Below are 20931 nucleotides of genomic sequence, written 5' to 3' on the forward strand. Positions count from 1 at the left end.
TTTAAAGTTGTTATAGTGGTTTTAAATGTATGTGTATATTATATGTTTTTGTGGTTTTTAATTTTTGTATATTGTTTTTAAATGTCTTAATATTATGTAAACCGCCCAGAGAGCTTTGGCTATGGGGAGGTATACAAATGAGTAATAATAATAATAATAATAATAATAATAATAATAATAATAATAATAATAATATTGTGGTACCCATTCCCACCGCTTGAAGCTTTAGGTGAGTCATTATGGCTTTTAAAAACAACTGCCTAGCTTTTAATCCACAAAAAACATTGGATCTCTTTGCTGATGATGCTTTAATGTTAAAACTCGCTCATGTTAAAAACATGTGGAAGCCAGAAACTCTTGCCAATCTACTATTGCAAATTCTCCAGAGATCTACCAGTGGATCCCAACCTGCTTTCGGACCACCACTATGCTAAAACATCCCCCCCCCTCCACTCCCAACACATGCACTCACCTGGATTAACTCTAGACTGAAGGAAAGGAACAATATTAGCCAGTAAGCTTATATTTCAGGGAAGCTTGAATGCCATGACTGTTGAGCAGGGATGGTCAAACTCCAGGTGTTTGGGCCATCGGTCCTAGATAGGGTTGCAAGGGATGATTCATGGAAGCTCTAGGCCAAAACATCTGGAGGGGCCATGAGTTGCCTACTCCTGGTGTGAGCCTTTACATTTATCGATGCTGGCGTAGGAACAGTTGTGGAAAGCAGCATTACCCATACCAACAGAAGTTTGTGTAAAGAGGTTCTAACTCATTTTCCATGATAAAAAACCTGCCACATCTGTGCCTGGTGATCCTGAGCATGGTGGCCCAAACCATACTTGCCATTCACACTCCCACTCTCAGAGAGCAGCCACAAGCTAGTTGTATGTGCTGGCCTTTACTTGGCCAAGGTCACAGTTTAACATGGGGATCATCCCCAATCCTCTAATCTATCATTTAATTCATCAGAACACCATATCCGGAGGGATGCCACCACTTCAGGGGAATGGTATTGAAGCGTCACTTCTGAGCACCGGAAGGGTGGCGCACAACGCCGGTGGCAGCCAGACAATGAGGAGAAGGCAGGCCAGCCCCGGAGCTCTGGATTTATATCTTTTGAAAGTGCAGGAGGAATACGGACGAAAAAGAAGACAGCAAACGGGACACCGAGAAAATGGGGGAAGGAGGGAATAGAAATAGGAATCCCCAACTCTCTCTCTATACACACGGACACACACACCTGTCTCAGAATGAGTAGGAAAAGGAGATGCCAACCTGGCATGTTCCAAATGTATTGGAATACCATCATCCTGGGCCAACTGGCTGCCCAGGATGATTGGAGTTGTAGTCAACACATCCGGAGGGTGCCAGGTTGGGAAAGGCTGCTCTAGGTGTATGGAAGTACTCTTCGTTAGGCTCACTCGTTAAATACATAAATAAATCGGCCTGCATTGATGCTTTCCCATTTATACTTTCCCAAACCAAGAGGCAAGACGCTTGCTGCAGGTAGTACTGGGCCAATGTCTAGGGCTGAAAGGGGGCTTTCCCTGTTATGCCACGCAACCCCCACCCCCAAAATCACCGCTGCTGAATAAAGCTGTGTTTTTGCTTAAAGCAAGGTGCCCTGCGTTTTCCTTTAAGGCAGAATGCCTTTGACTTAAAAGAGAGAGAAAAACGTGGTGATTCTTTTTGCCACCACTGTAGAAAATTGGTGGCAGGGTGGTGGCTATTTGGGGGGTGGCATGGGGTGCAAAAAAGGCCATGGGGCACCTGCAATCTGCAGGTCATATAATGCCCATCCCTGCTCTATGCACTGTAGGGAAAAGGCTACTGCTGAATGTAGAAATAAACTTAATTCTGTAGCTCCTGGAAGGAAAGCCCGATCCTATGCATACTTACTCACATGTGTTCCCTGAATATTATGGGATTTCCTCCCAAGTGTGTGGGCTGTCCAAATCTGCTTATTGGCCTAGTGCTGTTGACTGGTTCCCTTGTAAGGGTCCTGGATTCATGAGCCAAGTTGCAACAGAAGCATCAAAGATGATGGTACGGAAGCGGTGATGTGGTCAATGTTCATTGGCATTGTGCAGCCATGGAGGAGGAGGAGAAGGAAGAGGAGGAGGAGGAGGAGGAGGAGGAGGGCAGGGGTTCATGCAATGAGTGGCACCCAGACTCATCTCAATATGGAAAGCCTGATGACATGGCAGGGAATTTGGGTGGATGATCAAAAGCTCTCTTCTTCCTTGATGGCGGAGCCTAAGCAAAACTTACCTGTTTTTCAAGAGGGGAGATAGGGTGGGGGGAAAGCAGGACAAGGCTTGTCTTGGAAAGACAGGCAGCCACTTCGACCGTGAGCATGGCATGCAACGTCGACATACAGTAATGGCGCTCATTTCACAACCAGCTCCAAAAAAGCGGCTTTTGGGGGTGAGGGGCACAAAGGACAAAGAAGGGTTTTGGCATACCGTATCTATAGTCAGAGGTCACGGTACGTTGCCGGCACCATTTCCTGTGTCCGCCAATGCTGCGATAATAAGCTTCTTCGTTTACGGGGGAAATATTTCCCTCACTACCTGACCGAGCGCCTTCACTGTTACTGTCCATTGTAATCTCTACGGAGAAAAACGGAATGGTCTATTAAGCACGGCTCGTTCCCTTCTTCACGAAGGCTTCCACAGGGCAACTTTGCTTTGTGCTGGAAGAAGACCGTTGCCCAGCGAAGGACGCAAGTGTTTCACACCTGGAGAGGGATGCCCCACCTTTTGCCTGAGTTTTCAAGGCACGGACAAGTCGACAGGGTGGGGGAAGACACGTCGGTCGAGATGGCAAATCTGTCCATTTTGCTTTCTCCCACGCAAGAACTTTGCATCCAATTTGTGAAGAAATGTGCAAATTTGGGTAGGAAAAAGGAAAGGAACCTCTCGTGCAAGCACTGAGTCATTACTGACTCTTGGAGGGATGCCAGCTTTCGCTGACATTTTCTTGGCAGGCCTTATAGTGGGGTGGTTTGCCGTTGCCTTCCCCGGCCGTTATTACCTTTCCCCCAGCTAACTGGGTACTCATTTTACCGACCTCAGGAGGATGGAAGGCTGAGTCGACCCGAGCCGGCTGCCTGAAACCAGCTTCCGCTAGGATCGAACTCAGGCTGTGGGGAGAGTTTTGGCTGAGAAACAATCAAAATGATCACCCCTCTTGCACTGATCAAATTCGATATCCCAGCATCGAGACGGCTTTGTTGTAAAAACCTGCTCTGTAGAGGTTCAGAGTGAAGAACCTATCAGGGAAAAAAAGTAGCAACCTCAATGCAACACTACATATATGGTTGAATGCCCAGGGAATCAAATCCAGACTTTTAAGAACTAAGCACTCAATGCCCTGGGCCAGGATGGGCAACTTTGCTTTCTCCCTCATGCATTTCCGCCCCCCCCCCCCCGATCTCACGTTCTTTCCATTCCATTTACGAAGGAATTTGAAAATGTTGGTGAACTCTTATTTAAAAAATAAGGACTCAAACAGAATTCTCACCCATCCTTAGTCATGAGTGCACAAGACGTTGCAAAGCCATTGAGGCCAGGCGTGAGAAGTAATGTTGGGTGTCCCTCCTCGTAGTAAGGAACATTTGGGAGGGATGGTTAGCAAAACAGTTGGTAACTCCTGGTTTGTGACCTCATGGCCAAGTTTTGCCTGCTCCTTCGCAGACAATTCAAGATCCAGGAAGAGAGCAGCAGATGTAGAAAAAGATAAGGAGAACTCTTACAGTGCAAATGAATGATATGGGATTTCGGGGGGAAATAGTTACATATTTACATAGAAGAGATCAGTGTAAAACAGGGAGTTAATTCACTTCTGAACATCAGGTGCTAATCTAATGGATGGCATCACGTTACCTATTTTGTAAGGCCTGATTAACACAAGCTGGGGTTTATTTTGAGGTAGAAAAGTCACATCACAATGTGCCTTTTGCATCAGTTTAATGAGATGAAGTAATCGTGTGTGTATGAAATAATCCACATGGCAAAAGAGGCAGTGTGGTGTAGTGGTTAGAGCACTGGACTAGAACACAGGAGATTTGGATTTGAATCCCCACTCAGCCATGAAGTCCACTGGGTGACCTCAGACCAGTCACTAACTCGCAGACTACTCTACCTCACAGGGTTGTTGTGAAGGTAAAATGGAGGGGAGCCATGAACGCCAGCCTGAGCTGCTTGGAGGAAGAGTTAAGGAAAAAAATGCAACACACAATAAATAAAATCACAGCTTGACACATCTCCAAAAGCAGGGGGTTTTCTTTTTCTTTTCAGGATGTGGTACTTTGCTGTTTTACCATGAACAAGACAATTTCATGTTGTGTAAACTGAGGCGCAGGGCGGGAAGACATTTAATACTGTATAAATCTGTCCTTCACAGAGCTCAGCCAGTCAACAATAAAACAGGTCTCCATAAGCATGGGAACATAACAAAGACTTTGTTTTTGTAAGGAGTGTTACCTTTACATGGGACGTAGCCATGCACTGAACGGAGATGCCATCTGCCTCTAATTCCTTTGCATTTTCTCAATCATTTGTACTCTTGTATTCCTCAGTGTTACATTCAAATGTTAGACTTTGGTTAATCTTAACTATGGTTTATTGAAAGAAACAAGCCAGCTTCATGAACCATAGTTAAGACTAATCAGAGTTTGCTGGGATTCAGACATAATATTGAATTGTGTAGGTTAAATGCCTCCAATCTCCTCCTCGCTGTTGCACTGGAAGAAAGGGGATAGCTGTTGAGCCCAGGGCTTGTTCACGTAATGATAAACCATCATTCATCATTAGGTCCAAATGCAACACAAAAATAAGTACAGGGTTTCGGAAATACAGAGGCTTTCACCCATCTTCCCATAAATATATACCAACGAGCCATTCTGCTCCTTGCTCTGAAAGTAACCAGGGAAAAGCAGTTAGCTTCCGCAGAGGAAAAAGCAAAAGGGCTCATTGCTACATACTTGTGGGAAGATGAGTAAAAGCCCCAAAAGAAGGAACGGCGTTTCCAAAGTACATTGGCCAGAATAAATATTTCAGGCATTTTGATAACCACATCACTCTTGCTTTTGGGTGTCATCCAGGGCCTTTCCCTTTCGTTGGTCATGTAGATCCAAATGCAGTTTCTGAGTCTCAGCCATAGACTCAACTGATAAGGCTCACATTGACTTCCTGATGTGGGAAGAGGTGGGTTACAGGCGGCTCCTTATGGGTTCAGTGTGGCCCAAGACACCCCTCTTGTGGCTGCCACTGATCCTGCACTGCTGAAATTTGGTGGTGCAGCAACAAAAACCAACCAACCCACAGCTGTTTGCCACCAACATTTGGTGGCTAGCTACTCTGGGGACTCAAAAGTGCCAGCTTTAGCTTGTGTAGGCCTTTCGTATATCTGCAGCAATTTACGGGCAAATTTCAAGTGACAAATTTTTGCTGCTGTGGACAACGCCTCGTGTGGCACAGAGCGGTAAAGCAGCAGTTTCTGCAGCTGAAACTCTCCCCACGGCCTGAGTTCGATCCCAGCGGAAGCTGGTTTCAGGCAGCTGGCTCGGGTCAACTCAGCCTTCCAGCCTCCTGAGGTCAGTAAAATGAGTACCCAGTTAGCTGGGGGAAAGGTAATAATGGCCGGGGAAGGCAACGGCAAACCACCCCGCTATAACGCCTGCCAAGAAAACGTCAGCGAAAGCTGGCGTCCCTCCAAGAGTCAGTAACGACTCAGTGCTTGCACGAGAGGTTCCTTTCCTTTATTCCAGACAATGCGGTAGCAGGAGTTGCAGCTCTTGGGAGGGTCCAGGGCTGCAAATGGGCCTCCAGACAAGCCAAAGTTGTTCATCACTGCTTTAGACTCCCATGTTTCTTTTCTAGGCTAATTTACCATCAGCATTCTAAGTCTGGTAGCTCATAGGTCTTTGTCAGGTTGTTTTGGTGTTGTTGTTATTTTTTAATGTGTACTTCTTTTAGTTTGCAAACATATGTACTTCTACATAACTAAGGAGTCTCCTGACTATGTAGAAACTACTGCCTTATTTTTGGGGTGGGGGGGTGGGCCAGTTTTCATTTTTAAACTGACAGGGATGCGAACTCTTGACATTTCCAATGATGGGGTGATCATTCACTTTGATAGCAAAGGCACCTCCCCAGACACATCGGCGGCACTGCCGAGGGGCAGGTGGGCGACTGGAGCTACTTGAAATGAATGGAGGCTTTAGGGGACCAGAATGAAGACCTTTGGTTCACTGACGGCAAATCAAAGGGATCTACGCCCATTTGCATTTTTCTCACTCGAGACCGTTAGAGAGTCTTTGGTACCCTTGACTAACTTCCAAACAAGTGAAGGAAATGTAGGGAAAAAATGAAATGCACTGATAGGGATGAGTGGAAAGACGGATGGAATGATGGATGGATCGAAGAGCAGGATGAGTGCAATTCAGTTGCAATTCATTTCAACAACAGGTCTATCTTCACTACAAACCTATATTTGGCTTCAGTGCCATTGCTTCCTCTAAACAACCCTAGAGAATTATAAGGCAAAATCAAAAGTTACATAGGGGTGTCTACGATTTTCCTCCACCTTTTATTTTATAGCCAATAGAGCCTTGAGGCCACCAGATGGGCAAGTGGGGAGAGGCTGTTTCGCCATTTCCCACCTATTGTCCAGGTTAAAATCACCTTCCCAAGCTGCTCTTTTACCCACGGGGAAATAGATATGTAGGGTATTTGTTGCATCCCATCCTTTTTTTCCCTTGAAGACGAAAAAGCAGCTGGGTATATGTGTGATTTTTAAGCTGAGTAAGAGCTGGGGGAGAATGCTTCCATTTCTCCACTCAGATCTGAGCCTATTGAAACTGTGTTGATGTTTGTTTGCATATTGTTGTTGCTGTTGTTGTTGTGAAGGGATAACATGCACCTGGCACATAACATCTAGTCTGGCTCATACTCTGCCCAGTGTGTCAAGGCAGAGCATTCTTCCTTTACAGACAGGGCCCTAGCTTCCTCATAAAACTACATTTTTCCAGGGATCATGGAAGAAAGGAGGCAAAGACCTGCCCATTAATCTAGCGTTAAGAGTTTGGATCCAGGATCTGCCTTCTGCGAGAGGAAGGCCTCTGCTCATGCAGTCCCTCTGCCTGAACGTTTAGGATCCTTTTTCCTCTTACACATCATAGGGGTATTCAGTGGTTGGTTGGTTTTTACTCTCTGTGTAGCATTTCCAGGGGGCTAGATGGGCTTTTGTGAGAAGGAGGGAGCGGGGAAGTCGACTTCCACCAGCGCAGTTGTTCCAGCATCAATCCAGACCCGATCCGACGTGTACTGTTGGGACACCCAATACCTCGTCATGGCAGCTGGTATCCAGCCAGTTCAGTGTCCATTGGGCACAGATTAAAAACTGTAGCTATCTTCAAGCAAAGGGTAAGAGCAAATTAGATGGGGCAAACTCCGGTGGGATGCATTGGGTGATCAAATCCAGTCCAACCAATTGGTCCGCTGTGCTGCGAATTTGCAAACCCGTTGCTCGTGACCCACGACGTGGCAACTAGAAAGACATCCCCCTACCTAGGCAATTGGAGCAGAGACTTTCAGCTCTCCCACCTTTGAAACGGACTCCTCCTTACTAAAAGGGGGAGGAGCAGAGCAGGGTCACTGCATTCTTCTCATTGGCCGAGAAATGGCCAATAGGAAAGGCACCGCCCACCTTTCCCCACCCCGAACAAAAGCCATTTCGGATACGGTCCTTGTGGAATTGTATCACTATGGAAAGCAAGCCAGGACGGCTGAGCAGCATGTCTGAATGCCCCCACATGTCGGTGTACACGCTAACACATGCATTGGTCACCTTTTCCCCAATGTGCTTGCTCGGCAAGGGGTGGGGTCTGGCATAGGGAAGCGTTCAGGCACACCACTCCTCCTGTACATACCAGGAGGGTACAAGTCCTGGTATGATGTCCCCACCTGCCTTTTTAATGAACAAATGATGCTAGTTCTGCATCCTTGGCATTTCATAGGCTCGGCTACTTAACTTGCTCCCCCAGGACTTTTCTACATTCCTATGCCCACTAGACATAGGGATGGTTTACGTTCATCGTATCTATCCTGGGGAAAGGGCTTTCCTTCAGGAACTCACCTTCCCCACCCACCCACCCACCCACTCCGTCTCTGTGGTCCCCACAAGCAACATAAATGTACCAGACAGGCCAACTAACCAATAGAGGGAACCAGCGTGGTTCGTGACCTCTGTGGCCCCGCGCCGCCGCCGTGGGATATTCTCCGTCCTGGGTGTTCCACCCTGTCCTGTCGTCCAGAGGAGGATGGGTTACCTAAGAGCTAAAGACCAAAACAAATAGGGGGGAAAAGGGGGGGGAGGGGGAGACAGGTTTGAAAATTACTCAGCTGCTCGCTGTCAAGAGTAGTGGGAACAGGGAAAGGGCAGGGCGTGTGGAAATTAACGGAAAATCAAGTCAATCATTGTCAAAAGCTCTAAAGGCAACTAAACTTCGTTTTTAACTGAAAGGTTAGCTGAAAAGAGACGGACAGGATGCCACTAAACCTGGAAAAGGAAACAAAACCAACAAAAAAATCCAAACACCACCAACATAAAAAAGAGAGAGAGAGAGAGAGAGAGAGAGAGAGAGAGAGAGAGAGAGAGAGAGAGAAACGTTTGCTAGCCCGATGTGGTACATACTTTGCAGACAACGGTCACACATTGGAACAGAAAAAGAGAGTTTAAGACATTCTTTTGCCTTTGTCGTTGCCACTAAGCATGCTGCCGGTCCCTTTGAGTCCTCCTCGGAGAGGAATGACACGGCCCTTCCCCAGAGCTGCGAAGAGTGGATTTTGCCTGTGTATTTTATTGGATTCACTCATTCCGCTCCAGCCAGAACACTGTCACCTTTGCAACTTCGCCATCCATCTCCTGCCATATCTTCCCTCTACTGGCTCGGTCTGTAGCCGCCTCTAGTTTTTAAAAAGTCATTAAGACTTGCAGGGGAGGACTCCTCAAGACCTTCTCAGGATGGAGTTATTTATTTATTTAATCCCTCACCCCACCCTTTCAGAGCTGCGCAGTGCTCTGCTTGCTAGTTTCCTGGAAATGCTGCCAGATCCTAAGGTTCTTCGGGGTCGGTTTGGCCACAACCAACGTTAAATGGAAAAGGCGGAGAAAACAGAATTGGCATCAATTTTGTTCGTGGAAGGTTAGTTTAAAAAAAGAGAGTGAGCGAGAGAGAGAGAGATCAGGAAGAAAGTTTCCATTGAGAATAAACGGCTGGCTTCCGCAGGGCGGGCGGAATCTACTAGTGTCACATAAGACGGGACACTTCTGGCATGTCCATTCTCTGGATTGTCTGCAGTCCTAAAGGGTGAATGAGCTGTCCTCCATTGCATTTGGGGATTGGGGAGGTTTATGGAAGGTGCTATAAAGTTTTTCTAAGCATAGCTGACCCTCTTGTGCATTAAATGTAGAACTACACTAATCGGGGGGCCCAGACGTATTTGGGGTGCGTGTGTAAAAAGCTGAGGGCTTCTCCTGCATTCTGAGATGCAGTTTGCAACTTCAAAGGCAAGAAGAGATGGTTTTTCTTTTTAAAAAAAGAAAGGGGGAAAAAAGGAGGTAGCAAAAAAAGAAAGAAAAGGTGGATGATAGAAACACAATGAATCTTGTAACTCCAAAATCCTAGGTCACTGTCACTACGGGACAGGAAAAGGAGAGGGTATTTATTCTTGGTACTTGCCCAGAGATAAGGACTGAAGAGAAAGAGAATTCTTCCTTGAAAATCTGGGAGCGAGGGAAGCAAAAACAATATGACAAAATGGAATATTTTAAAGCAGACCTCAAACAAATGGGGCGGGGGGGGGGTGAGTGAGGGCAGAAAGGGTTGAAATAAAAGTGTGTTTTGCTTTTAAATCCCAAGTTGAAAATAATGTCTTTTACAGTTAGATTCTAAGGAACTTATTCAAAGCTAAATAACCAAAATAGGGGGGGGGGGGAAGAAGTGAAAAGAAATTAAGAACAACCCCAAACGTTAGGAAAATGGTAGTTCAGCTAACCCTTAATTAAAATTTAGTTTCAGTTGTCCTTTTAAAGAAAGAAGGGTGGGTGGGAAAAGCCATTTTTTATTTGCTGATTTATTTATTGCCTAAAGGGGCTAAAAATAACATTGTTGTAAAGCAAATTAATCCCATTTTAGTATGGCACAGGGTGGGGGGGGGGGAGAAAGAAAGAAAACAGAAATATTAAGAAGCCTGTGAAGCAACATAGTTTAATAGAGAAATTAAAAAAAAATGGGGAAGAATGGGGAAACGAAACGAAATAAGGAAAACAGCAGAGAGGCATGCTGAGGATAGCCTTTTTAAGAAAAAGAAAGGAAGAAAAGGACAAAAAGGAAGAAAAGAGGTTGATTTGGCAAGCAGATGTGAGAAGAAAGTTTGTATTTCAACACACCGGAGGGTCTTGGGGCTCTCGGTAGGATGACCTCGAATGTGGGATGGAGGCTGCCCTAAGGCCATTCCCTCTTAAGGGGCTGCTCCAGCCTCCCTGAAAATCTTCACGCATCAAATTATTTGCTCTACTACACCTCTGGGGCTCATACTTCCTCTCATAGTAATCCGGCCTGCCCTCCTCACTCCGGGGTTCTGGAAACAGAGGAACGGGGTCCTCAAAGTCTTCTTCGACACTGCTCTGCCTGGTCAGAGTCCTCCGGCGTGCGAGCAGCGGCCGCGGCGTCTTCCTGCACAAACAGCTCCCGCCATCGGCGCAACAGCCAGGCGCAACGTTGGCGGAAACCGTGTCGTAAGCGCTGCGGAAGCTGAAGCGGGACTCCTCTTCTTCGCTGCCGCAATCCAGGCCGCTGTCTGGGCTCCTCGTGGAAGACCGGCTGAATTTGTAGCCCCTCTCATCCGCGTCCTCCAAACTCCGCTGTTTGACTGGGTGCCAGCAGCTGTGCTGTGGGTCTTGACAGTAGGTCCTGGCCGGTCTACTCTCTCTAGCTATCGCACGCCTCATTTTGTGGGGCATCCCTAAACCCTGCTTGTGCAAAAGTTCGGCATAATCTCCGTCCTCTTCGGCGACTTCAGGGATACTGAAAAGCTTTTTACTGTGGTGGATCTGCTGAGCAAAATCAGGCTGTTCCAAAAAAGCAGCTTCAGTGGTCTTATTCTTATAACATTCCTTTACGTGGTTTTTGTTTTTGTTTTGTTTTTTTAAAAGAAAGAAAGAAAAGTACAGGCGAGGAGAACAAATAGTGTGCGATCAAAAAAAAAAAAAGAGGAAGGGGAGAAGAAAGAAAAAAAATAAAGACAGAATTAGTTTTAGAGCAATGGCGAACGGAAAACATGCAGTTTTTATTCAGTGAGGAAAGATGTCATGCTTTGGATGGCAATCTGTGAAAATAAAAGACATGATTAGGAAGTTGCCCAGTGTTGTACATAGCGCAAGGATGTCGGAAGAGCAGGCTGGTACGTTGGGGCTCTAACAAGAAACACACCCAGGCACTTGAAACAAGATGGTTGACACCGCACAAGAGGTCTTCTTGGCACGTGGGGAGGATTGGGGGGGGGGATTCGTCTGGGGCTGCACCCTCCCGTCTGTTCTCCATCAGTGTGCAGACTGCTCTTTTCAGTAGACTTATCATGTCAGTGCACAATCTCCTCTCCTCACTCATGAAAAGAAGCTAGATGAAGAAAGAAAAAACCCCACTAGCATGTCTTTGTACACTGAGAATGGTTCCCGTAAGGCACCTTAATGCTCCTTTTCCATTGAGAAAATGGCAAGACAGACTGGAAAGACTCAGGTATTAGTATTAGTCGTCATCTTGGTGCCTGTCTAAACATAACCCTATATGGAAGGGTATCCTATGAGTGGATTCACCAAATAAATTCTACGACAGTCAGTTTTAGGGTTGGAGGGGGTTATATATTGATACCTACCAGATGCTAGAGAAATTCCTGTAAGGAAGAAAGGAGAATCAGCACCACGGAGAGTTCTGAGCCAGGAGAGACGTTTGCTTTTCGATAGCTGTGCTCCTTTGTTTTAAAGAACACCCAACGTTAGAAGGTTAACCTTCAGCTTGGGGATAATTTAATCCCATTTTTTGGCTTGGTTTTTTTTCTTGCCTTGAACATTTATATGCCTGAAGAAAATGTTTTATGGCACAGGGCATATTAAATGGGGCATATGTGTGTGCATGAAGGGGTGGCGAGTTCCTTCCAACTCTGCCATTCTATGAACTTGCGGAATCGTGCAAAGGTCAATCTCTGGCTGAGGTTACAGAATTCCTTGTTCAGAAAACTGGGTCATTGCCGGGAAGACTCTGGTTATGATAGCACTCTTCAAATACTTGAAAGGTTGTCACACAGAGGAGGGCCAGGATCTCTTCTTGATCATCCCAGAGTGCAGGACACGGAATAATGGGCTCAAGTTACAGGAAGTCAGATTCCGGCTGGACATCAGGAAGAACTTCCTGACTGTTAGAGCAGTACGACAATGGAACCAATGACCTAGGGAGGTCATGGGCTCTCCCACACTAGAGGCTTTCAAGAGGCAGCTGGACAGCCATGTGTCAGGTATGCTTTCGGGTGGATTCCTGCATGGAGCAGGGGGTTGGACTCGATGGCCTTGTAGGCCCCTTCCAACTCTACTATTCTATGATTCTATTCGTTTATTTTTAAAGCACAGAAGATAGACGTCTCCGACGTTGTTCAGCGGAGTCTGAAGATGCTGCTAGTCCGTGAGATGTCTGGAACATCCAAGTCTATACTCAAGCAACCCCACTGGCTTATCTCTCTCTAACTTATCCTGCAGTACAGAGGCCTGCCCATCTCATAGTTGCTTTTTACCTTGAGCGTGTTATGCGACGTTATACTGACTCGTCTCCTCCCTCCATCTTCCAGCTGCATCTCTGAGTACAGCTCTTCTTCATCTTCTTCCATGATGTCCGACAGGTCAGAGCCCCGGCTGCTCTCAGTGTGGTACTCCTCCCCATGGCAATAGTGGGGCTGTTGGAGGGGAGGGGGAGGGGGAGAAAGAGGGGCGGACAAAGCAAGACGGACTTTCAAAATTAAAATCAACGCCAACCTCAAAGGTTGAGGTGGGCTCACTCCCGACAGCCTTAGCGCCACAAACGTCCTAATACCAGCTGCAGGTTGTGCACCATCTTGAGAATCTTAGCACTCATTTACAAACAAACGAACAAACACACAAACAGGTTCCTTTGCATAACGGCCAGGGCGCATGCACAATTCAGCAGGCGTTGGTGCCCAGTTACCTGCTTCCCAAGCTCAGAGCCTTTCAAGAAATCGTCAACCGAAGCCCCTTTCCGCTTGACCCGCGGCGAATCGTAGCCGTCCTCTTCTTCGTCGGAGTTTGCGTAATGCACGGCGTTGCTCCTTTCGGTGAACATGCTCCTCCTCTCCAGCTGCAGAGGGGCGGACAGGGAAGAGGGTGAGAAAAATCTCCTCCCGGCAGGGAGGGCAGCAAAGGCCTTGCATTTCGAGGCTGTGTGCCTGATGGAGTAGAAAGAAGGGGGGGACAGGGCACCAAAACACTGGTACTGGGAAGAGACTCTGGTGTTCGATGCGGTAAATAAATGGTTTTAATAGTTTTCTTTCAAAAATAATCCAACGATTAAAACAATAATAAAAATCGTGTATTGGGAGCTCAACGTTTCGGACCCGAAGTGGTCCTTCCTCAGGAGCGGTGTGTGGCGATTACTTCCACCTATTTACAAGTGAACGGCAAGATAAAAGCTCTTAAAGGGTTCTCCGTTGCGCCATAGTGTCAATGCCTTTGTTATCTGTAGAAAGTCATACAATGAAGGTGTTGACACTACGGCGCAATGGAGAAGACTTTAAGAGCTTTTATCTTGCTGTTCACTTGTAAATAGGTGGAAGTAATTGCCACCTCACAGGCTCTGAACACCAAACCTGGCCACGGCTACTCCCTGCTCAAGCCAAGCACCACCGCTTGATATGCCTGAGGCAAGGGATAAAAACCACCTTCTTCCAAACTATGTGGAGAAAGGGGTTTAAATGGAGAAGGATTTCTATATATATATATATATATATAATATAATGCGCTGTGAGTTATATCTGCTGAGGTGAATGATTGTCAGAGTGGGTGTTAAATGTGTAAACTTAAGATGATAAATGCCAAACAGACACGTGGGATTTTTGTGGTAGTTTAAAAACAAAACAATCAAAATTTATTGTTAAAAGTTCACAAGCTTTGTTTTAAAATAACAACATTTAAAAACCTTTTTGAAACCTTTCATACAATCCGGTCACTCATTCACATACGCGCTTTCCTTTTTCTCACACAATCACTCTTGAATTTTCTTTATTCTCAGTATTGGTTGATATACATCCACTACGTGCACACCACACTCTGAAGACACCACTCACTACACTGACCCTCAAATTTCCCAGAACTTAAGTACCATAAACACAGAGAGCAGTAAAGACTCTAAGAGTACCTAACAAGTCTCCCTGAAAAGATCTCCCAATCCCCATAGTCATTCCCTTATATATCACTCCTCCCCCCTCCCAAGACATTCTAGCTCCGCCCACTCAGGCCAATATTCTAAAAACCACAGACTTACAAACTGCAGACATACATTTGGAATTGACTTGTGGGGTGTAACGCCACAGATACCTCCACACACAGCTCCTGAGGACGGGCCACTTCGGGTCCGAAACGTTGAGCTCCCAATACACGATTTTTACTATTGTTTTAATCGTTGGATTATTTTTGAAAGAAAACTATTAAAAACCATTTATTTACCACATCGAACACCAGAGTTTTACTCTCTTTCCAGTACCTGTGTGCCTGATGGCCAAACGAAACACGGCAAACGCACCTGCGCATTTAAGCCACAGGTGTTTTGCCGGTTGGTTTTGAAAACGCAAACAGCATCAGCTCAGAAAAGGTTGATAGTTAATGGGATCAGAGCTAGGGACGGGTGAAGATGTGATGCGTCACCTTGTTGCGGCCCCCCAAATTCTTCCTCAAAAGATCTATTTTGTTGCCAGCAGCCGCAATGCCACTTACCCTGTTGCTCTCTGCCGCCACCCGCTGAGCAGCTTCTCTGGCCATGGCCTTCGCGACCGTGTTGGGGATGGGTGTGCCTTGCGGCTGGGGGAGTATCCGATTTGGAGAGGGAGACCTCCTCCCCTGGAGAGGGCTGTGGAAGTTGGGAGGCTCCAGGGTGTGTCCGTGGACGGGAGACGCCACGTGGGCCTGCTCCCACGACTCATCCCTTTTTACATGTGGACATAAATGTTCGTCTTTGGTATCTGGGATGCCGGCACTTGGTAATGGCTTAGATTTGGGAGCTGGCCGGGGGTGAGGGGTTGGAGGCACCAGTAGGTCGGGTGGAATGGCAGCGCTCAACGGGTCCACCGACTCCCCTTGGGCAGAAAGCGTCCGGACGAGAACTTCCTTGGCTTCCAGGTTCCGGATTCTCGGTAGCTCCACCACGGTATTCTCTGCCATAGGAAAGATCACTTCTGCCACCTAAAGACAGGTGCAAATACAATGACTGATGAGAAAGAGCCATGTTGCCTGAATGAAGACTCCAAATGTGGCAGGAGGGGAAGGAAGGAAGGGAAGAAGGAAAGAAAGAAGGAAGAAAGGAAGGAAGGAAGGAAGGAAGGAAGGAAGGAAGGAAAGAAAGACGGACAGAAGGAAGGAAGGAAGGAAGGAAGGAAAGAAGGAAGGAAGGAAGGAAGGAAGGAAGGAAGGAAGGAAGGAAGTGAGTGAGCACTTTGACACTGGCACAGAACTGCTAGCAACACCAAGGAGGAGTAAAGCCAGCAGGTTCTGGGGCTCAGTAGCGTGCCAACTTCTGGGGAATAAGCCCTGGCAATTGCCTGACACATGACGCCAACCACATCAACGTGTTGCAACTTCCCCTGGACTATTGCTTTAAGCTGCCGGTTTGAATAGTCCACCATGAATAAAAGCATCCTGGGCACAGAGAACAAGCACATCAGGGAGAAGGTGGGGCCCAACCCTTCTGCCTGAGGTGCTAGTTTCATACATGCAAGGAGAGGTGTTTACTTTTTTTATGGGAGAGTATATTCAAATATGTAAACCAGCAGATGCAAACCTACTTCCCCTACCCCCAAAAATCAATCAAACAAAAGCACCCTGTGCAGGAAAATCATCATCATCAATTTATTTCTTACCTGCCTCTCCGTTTGGATCAAGGCAGGGAATAACATTTGACTGCTTGATTCTGCCCGTTGTATAACCGGCCCCTCCCATGGGAAAGGAAGCCCACTCTCAGCACCTGCTCAGAGGGTTTTAGAACTTAGCGACATCCCCTGAAACAAACCGGTGAAGCCTCAGCACCAGCCGGGGACCGTCCTGGATCAGATTTGCCCATCCCTGAACGAAATGATGCCGCTTGGCCAACCACAAATCTAGACCATGGAGAGTCACACCTACCCGTTGACCTTTTGCATAAACGCCATAGCCAGTCACGGTGGCTCCATTGGAGGTCCCTGTTGCCGTGAGAATCGGCGGTTTCCAAGAAACCAGGATGGTTCCTGGTGTCGGTCCGGCCTGAATTCTGATGTCTTGAGGGGGAGCCGGTGGACCTAGAGGAAGAAAAAGTTTCAGTTACCACCAGCCAGTTCCTTCTTTATGCGTGATGTATGGAATATTCCCTGGTAATAGAGCTATAATTGTCTATAGTTCTATTAGGGTGGCATCAGGGAGGAAGGAGAGAGGAAGGAAGGAAGGAAGGAAGGGGTTCTTCTCTGCGATAGTCCCAGGACTTTGGAATGTAAGTATCGTAACTGCAGAAGGGACTGTAGCTCAGTGTAGAACATCTGCTTTATATACAGAAGGTCCCAGGTTCAAACCCCAGCATGTCCAGTTAAGAAAGGATCCAGTAGACAGATGGGGCCTCTGCCTGTATGGTCTGCTCTGCCATTTAGAGTAGATCATAGTGCTTGTTTCTGAGTAGACATAGATAGATTTGTAATGACACAATCCTAGACATATCTGCTCAGAAGCAAGTCCCATGCAGTTCAGTGGGGTTAACTGTCAGCGAAGTGGCTCTAGGGTTGTAGCTTAAAGCTGCAATCCTCTATGCACTTTTCTGGGAGTAATCCCCATTGAAGTGGATGGGGCTGACCTCTGGGAAGACACGCATAGGGTTGGACTGTTAGTCAGTCTGATTCGGCTAACAAATCAGATTGACTTTGTATTATGTTACAAACGCAATTACATTCAAAACAAGCAGCACAGGGGCGTAGAAGTGGGAATCGACCGAAAACCCCACAAATGCAGCCTTGCCTAGAACGAAGCACCTTTGAACGTTTGGTGAACGTAGCTACAGTGAACGTCGCTGTTCTAAACACAACGTCTCTGCTCTGATCAGATGAAACTTCACACGATTTTGATTCCCTCTACGTTTTGACAATGACAAAATTTATTTCGCCCGTGACTAGCTTTCATCCTCTTTCCCCCACATCCCGGAGGGGAAATATGGATCTATTCCAAAATCTGAGCTTCGTGCAGCAACTCCCCGCTCCCACTAAAAAAAAAAAAAAAAGAGGACTGAGTAAAAATCTCTTCATTTGAAGGCCCTGAAAACCTGTTATCACGATAGTGCACTTGCTACATCTCTAATTAAAACCAATCCGCTATAAATAGAAGCGGGCTGGATGGAAGCCTACAGGCTAAAAATATCCCTGCCATTATTAAGGCCATGTATATTTCATGAGTTCTGTCACATGGTCGACAACATGCCGGCTAAACAGAATAAACTAAAAAAGCTTTCAGAGGGAAAGGACCACCCTACCTCCCACCCCGACCAACATCTCAATGATCAATTCGCTCTAATGACAAAGCTGGGACAGCCCACAGCAGCTCCATGGTCTTGTTGCCAGACAACGGAAATCTCTCAAGGATGGAGAAAAAAGTAACTCATTGCAGGGGTTAAAGGTATATACTTTTTTCCCTAGTGGGCTTCTGTATATCAGCTATCCCTTTCAGTTTCCCTTGGGAGGGGTGGATTCATGTTCAGGAATTACCCCTCCCCCCAAACTCTCTCACCTGGGTTTCTGGTGGAGCATTCAGTTATGGAAGCCATCTCACCAATGCCCTGAAGTGACGCCGTCTATACCATTATACCATTCAATGAGATGAATGGTACCATCTCATCCACCAAGGACTTTCATCACCTTGGTGGATGGGATCTACCTATGCTAAGGTGTGCTTTGAAAGACACATGCAACATGTCCTAAGGCAGACGTCCCTAAACTGATGCCCTATAGATGCACCAGACTCCATCTCATGGCTGGCTGTAGATGCTGGGAGGTTTAGTCCGACACATCTGGAGGGCCATCTGGTTGGAGAAGACTTGCTGGAACCTATCTCTGCGCGTACACCTGCCAAATGGATTGAAACTGCCCTCTGAGCTATTTGGGAGACATGGGTGTCTGAATCAAGAGTCCATCACCATCGCTGCCCTCCACTCTGAACAAATATGGAGACAGGGCACCACTCTAACTGAAGACAATGTATTCAATTTAGAGCCAACTCAGAGAAATTGTGCGGTGTAATGGGGCCACCCTTGTCTTTGCAGGCTGATTTGAATGATGGCATTTATTCTACATGACCGTGAACGTGACTTGGGGTTATCCACTTTCATCATCCTGTGAACCAGGGAGGTGGAACCTCTTTCAGCCTGACAGCCGAATTCAGTTTCGGAGAAGCTCTTGGCGGCTGCAGCCCAGCGGTGGGTAGAGCCGAAGGAGATCAGGGAGGGCCCCAAATTCCAGAACTACAACAAATACAAGGGCTGAGCGGTACAAACCAATGGCCCCCAGTGCAAACCATCCTGCATACTGATAGCACCATATAAGTAATAAATAATTGTGAACGGCAATACTGTAATAGTGAAAATCAAGTCACACCTGCTGGCAAAGTCGAAAACTCTAGGAAGGCTTCTTTTTTTTCCCGTTGCTCTAGCGGGAGCTGCCAGGGCATCTGGTGAGGCTTGGCCAATACCTTCACCTTGTAGGCCATGTTGGGCTTCAGGTTAAAAAACTGATACTTGTATCTGGCAGCCTTGACGATGTCGAATTCTTCTTCATTGAGGAAGATCACATGACTGTAATTGCTGTTGGTTGGGAGCCAGGTGAGCTCAGCAGACACCTGGGTCACGTGGTCCACCTTAAGGTGGCAGGGTGCCACAATGACATCCTTCCCTACTAACAAAGTGCACTGGAGCTCATCGGAGTTGCCCCTACTGGTTATGCTTTGAATCGATATTCGATATGTGCAAGTAGCAATGTTGAGTTTTTCTATGAGAGCTTTAGTTCTGCTCCCCAAGGAGACGCTCATCCGTATTTCTTTGTCTACCAAGACATTGTAGCTATGAATGGTTCCCCATCCGGGTGGCACGACCGGAGGCTCCCAGCCCACAATAACACTTTTGGCTAGTTGTTTGATAAGGGTAATTTTTCTAGGATAAGGCACAATGTCTTCCCCAATTTCATCAATGTTCACATCCAGCGTCCCGGCACCATTATTGACGACACTGGACTCTAGGTGGCTCGGTGGGTTGATCTCCAAAAGGCCGTCTCCGTCCAACGCGTGACCAATGTGGTTGATGTAATTCTGGTCCTGCTCACTGCTCACCCCACTCGACAAACGGGATTCATTGTCCTGCACAAAATCCACAAAGTTGGAGGGGACCAGACCTCTCTGCCCATCTAGAAGTTCACCTGGTAGAGAAAGATAAAAGATGGGAGGAAGGTGGCACTCATGCTCTGAACTGAGCTATATACTCTGTGTCACCACAGCTCAGGAAAGATACACTTTTTCATCTGTGTTCACTCTTAAAGGCAGACAAAGTGAAATATGGCCAAGCTCACCCTTCATCCCCCATCCTGATCTGCAGTAGAGAAAGTTCAATGAAGACACCTCTGTGTGTTGTGCCATGCAGTATGTGCCCTGGGTCTTTCTCCCCTGCCTCCGGACAAAGCTTACACCAGGGATAGACAACTGGGTGCCCTCCAGATACTTTGGACTGCAACTCCCATCATCTCTGAACTTTGGTCATGCTGGTTGGGGCTTATGGGACTGGAGGGTGCCAGGTGGCCTCCCTGAGTTGATCACTGTATCAAGTAAACCAACTGGTATTCCCTACCATAAGAAAAGGTGATGGGCAATAAAGGAGGAGGAGGAGGTGGAGGAGGAGGAGGAGGAGGAGGTCTATGAAACAGGTCTGCTTAGACAAATGGAACCTCCATGTACACATACCTCTGAATGCCAGATGACTGGGGCAAAGAACACCAGAATACTATTGCCTTCATGCCCTACTGGTGAGCTTCCCAAAAGCAACTGATTGAATACTGTTAGAAACATAATGCTGTACTAGATGGTCCTCTAGTGGACTAGATGGATATTCTTGTATTCAGGCGAAGATAGTCACTCTACTTCATAGTTGAAGGACTTGGTTGGACCAGTGTGGCATAGTGGTTTGTGGAATGAAGGCCAGGAACACCCAGATTCAAATCCCCACTCAGTCATGAATCTCATTGGCTGACCATGGGCCAGTCACTCTTGCTCTTAGCCTGACCTACGTCACAAGGTTGTTGTGAGGATAAAATTCAGGACACTATGTTGTCCCGAATTTCAAATCCCAAAGCTAAAATGGTATGCTGGAAAGCTCCCTTTCCCCTGAAAATAAGAGCTGGTGAAAGAGGGGCAACGAAACACAGGCCCAAACAAACCTTCATAGAAGCCATCTTCATCCATGTCTCCATACACATAGAGGTATTTTCCTGCTGTGAGGGGGAGCTCCGCTTCGGGGTTTTCATTTGGTCCATCGAACGGGTTGTAACTGCAGCAAAAACACAGATGGTGTTTTTCCCCTCATAACTTTTCAGGAACCAAACG

General features: G+C 46.9%; 1 protein-coding gene across 1 annotated transcript in view; it reads right to left on the reverse strand.

The window, feature by feature from the left end:
* Positions 1 to 20931, reverse strand: part of RIMBP2 (RIMS binding protein 2) — a 195815-nt gene that overhangs the window by 17490 nt on the left and 157394 nt on the right. Inside the window, exons 13-21 of the mRNA XM_063143936.1 lie at positions 20766 to 20875; positions 18942 to 19754; positions 16462 to 16613; positions 15061 to 15525; positions 13280 to 13429; positions 12852 to 13010; positions 10459 to 11184; positions 8222 to 8342; positions 2466 to 2612 (exon numbers count right to left, since the gene is read on the reverse strand). Of these exons, the coding sequence (XP_063000006.1) occupies positions 2466 to 2612; positions 8222 to 8342; positions 10459 to 11184; positions 12852 to 13010; positions 13280 to 13429; positions 15061 to 15525; positions 16462 to 16613; positions 18942 to 19754; positions 20766 to 20875 (2843 nt within the window). The remainder of the gene's footprint in view (positions 1 to 2465; positions 2613 to 8221; positions 8343 to 10458; positions 11185 to 12851; positions 13011 to 13279; positions 13430 to 15060; positions 15526 to 16461; positions 16614 to 18941; positions 19755 to 20765; positions 20876 to 20931) is intronic.

This window comes from Elgaria multicarinata, chromosome 18 (genome assembly GCF_023053635.1).
Source record: "Elgaria multicarinata webbii isolate HBS135686 ecotype San Diego chromosome 18, rElgMul1.1.pri, whole genome shotgun sequence".
In the NCBI taxonomy this organism is placed as follows: domain Eukaryota; kingdom Metazoa; phylum Chordata; class Lepidosauria; order Squamata; family Anguidae; genus Elgaria; species Elgaria multicarinata.